Source organism: Nematolebias whitei, chromosome 1, assembly GCF_014905685.2.
Source record: "Nematolebias whitei isolate Nwh7 chromosome 1, NemWhi1, whole genome shotgun sequence".
Lineage (NCBI taxonomy): Eukaryota > Metazoa > Chordata > Actinopteri > Cyprinodontiformes > Rivulidae > Nematolebias > Nematolebias whitei.
The window spans coordinates 38,982,006-38,985,091 of NC_056498.1; the positions used below are offsets into that span (position 1 = coordinate 38,982,006).

The window sequence follows — 3,086 nt, forward strand, 5'->3', positions numbered from 1 at the left end:
AAACTCACCCCCTCCTCCCTCGCAGCTCACCGGGTCGATGGAGGAGCTGACTCTGTGCCGAGTGCAGCAGAGGAACATCGCCACCACCGTCGACAAGCTGACCCACTGCCTTCCAGGTAACGCAAAGCGACACATTTTAACTCTTAACCGCTCAGAACTATATCGGCACGAACCTGTTCACCTGTGTGGTCACTACGAGTCAGATACGCCTTTATGCCGTTTGTCTCGTCTCACCACGACTCGCTTCGACTCGGGTCTACTCGTTCTCTGTGGTTTTCCATAGAACTTGAGGTAGGGTTGCCCAAAACGCAACGCAGCAATGAGCAAACGAGAGAATACAGTCACAGAACACTCGCCGTCCTCGGACGCCGTTTCCAAAAATGCAGAGTCGAGGCCACGTTCCATCCACGGGTTGGAACCGTTAGTCGAGACCTTTTGATCTAAATCCTCCTGGAATCTGTGGTCGGTCATCTTCTACACGCCGGACCACGGTGCTGGTTTGTGTGCTCGTTTTAATGGTTGTGTTACAAGTGAAAAACGGGCAGTGCAGTTGGGAGGTTGGGTTTGATCGTTCTCACGGTTGACGTCGCTCAACCAATCAGTGTCAGGTCGTCAGCTCGACTCCTACAAACCGAACCGGAAGTGGGTGGAACCCCCCCCCCCCCCAAATGGAAAGACTCTGAAGTAGGCCTGTCACGATACCAAATTTTTCTGGGCGATTAATTGTCTCAGAAATTATTGCGATAAACGATAATATTGTTTGAAATTTGACAATAATTGGTAATTATTGTCAAATTTAAGAAGAAATGTTGGTTAATTTTTTGAGTGTAATACCTTTTTTATGACCACTGGATGGCAGTATAAGACAGTTTGAACTGAAGGATGGATAGTGAGGGAGCGAGCAGCGTGTCTCTTTAAGAAAAATGGGAGGGAGGCCCCTTGACGTGACATGGGCTGTCTCAGTCCTTTTTTATTTCGTTTCTCAAAATGGCGGACGCTCTGTGTTGTTTGAGCTCTTTAGCATTTTTCACACAAAGCTTTTGATAAAAATCAGTAAACAAGTTCTCGGCTGCTTTTTGCAGAGAAAACAACTTTTTTCACGACGGCACGGGTTTCAACCGTGGATTTTGGAGCTCGACAAGACGGAGATTTATTCCCGAGGTCGGCCTGTTAGCTTAGCTCGTAGCTTAGCTTCTCAGCTTAGCTGCTTTGAACGATCCGAAAACGTGATTTTGGGCGATTTAAATGGATTTTAAAGAGAAAGGGCGGGGTCAGTGACGAGCACCAGAGCTGAGCCTTTTCTCATCCAGTGTCTTCAGTAGAAAGAGAGAGACACGAAGAAACGATGAAGTCGATAAATGAAAATGAGGTTGATGATTTTAATTTATCATGTGATTAATTGATTTATTGTTTATCATGACAGGTCTACTCGGATGTCACTTAGAGTCGAGCAGACTTTTAGCTTTAGTAAATAAAATCTTTGCTTTAACGCTTTTCAGCTCACAGGAAGATTTTTTTCAATAGAAATTCATGATCGTGATAAAACAAGTATTTAGCCTTTTTGTAACATTTCTGCTGCACTTTTCAACAACAGCTGATCCTGCTCTAATGCAACAATCTTACCTGATAGATGAGCAGATTCGTCTGTTTTCGGTCCATAAATGTAACAAGTTGATGTCCACGGTCTGTCTGAGGACGTGGACATGCCCTCCGTTCATCCATCCGTGTTGTGAGCAAAATAACTTGAAAAACGAGTTGCTGACGTCCATGTTGGTCTGTGAGGATCCACAACTTCTCCTCCACCACCACAATCCTCAGCACTGGCTCACCTCAGGGCTACGTGTTGAGCCCCCTCTTGTTCACTCTGCTCACATATGCTGCTTAACACATACATTATTTTAAGCATATATCTTAGATCCTTGGATACAGTTTCTTTTTAATACTTTATATTTTTGCTTTTGTGGGGTGTAACTGGGACTTTGAGTACATATTTGTTCCACCTCATGTACCATATGTGATGTGAATGACGATAAAGAACCTTGATCTAGGCTTGAGAAAAGTTCCTTTTGAATATTGGGTTGCCAAGTTAAAATCCAAGATGGCCGCTACCATATATATATTTGTAAACCAACGACCCCTACCATTTGAAGAAACTCTTTCTAGTTTTTATATTGCTTTAAAGTACAGTTTCCTCAAACGATTGGGGTGGCCATAGCTTAATCTGTGGTGGTCAAGGCCACCATTACCCCCCCTCCATCATTGTGCTATAAAACGGCTCCCTCTGTTGGCCAGGATCTGTCACTGCGCTGCCTCTGACCAGGAAAAACCTGTTTCAGGTAGTTTTTAATTTCCTCTTCAGCTCAGAAAACGGAGGCCGATGATTTAATTATTCCACCGTTTTGTTTTTCTTATTTAAAGCTTTTATTCTGACGCTCATTCCACCACAGCCAAACTGTCCTCGTGTCGGTTTGAGTCAATAAAATTTTACTGATGTTTTGTCTCTGCTTGGTTTCTTCAGTTCTGGAGATGTACAGCAGACTTCAAGAGCAGATGAGCGCCAAAAGGTACGCCACTCCGAATGACTGAGACCGTCGTCAATAACGATCAGTAAAAATTGACATCATCGATAATAATATCTGAGAAGTTTGGCTTTAAAATGAAACGTTGGCATCAGTTGGAGTTGGCAGCGCTGGTTCTAATTTCAGGTTCGTGGCCAACGGGTCCAGCTTTCTAACGCAGGATGGTTTTACCTGAGAATGTTGAGATCAATACGTTTTATTTTTATTATTCGTTATTAAACGTATCGTAACATGAAGACGAACACAAAAACCTTTATCGTAAAAAAGGAATCTCCAAATTAAACTCAAAAACATAAAATTTAAATTTACCTTTTTACCAAGAAGACTTCTCTAGTTTGAGCTCATTTCTACAGAAACTTCGTCGTTAACGACCGGAGATTCATCGTTAATGAAGCAACAGCCACCTGCTCTTCCATCAGCTTCAATGTGAACCACCACGATGTATCAAAACAACCGGCTCGGTACCGTGATGGGTGCGATTACTTTTATTGGCATTTCGAGTTACCA

At 43.2% G+C, this 3,086-nt stretch overlaps 1 protein-coding gene across 1 annotated transcript in view; it reads left to right on the forward strand.

Moving 5' to 3' along the window:
• LOC119409929 (exocyst complex component 6B) overlaps nt 1-2,564 on the forward strand; it is a gene marked incomplete at its 3' end in the record, with an annotated part of 14,781 nt that extends 12,217 nt beyond the window's left edge. The window contains 2 exon segments of the mRNA XM_037676838.1: nt 26-116; nt 2,519-2,564. Of these exon segments, the coding sequence (XP_037532766.1) occupies nt 26-116; nt 2,519-2,564 (137 nt within the window).
• Nucleotides 2,565-3,086: the final 522 nt, after the last annotated feature.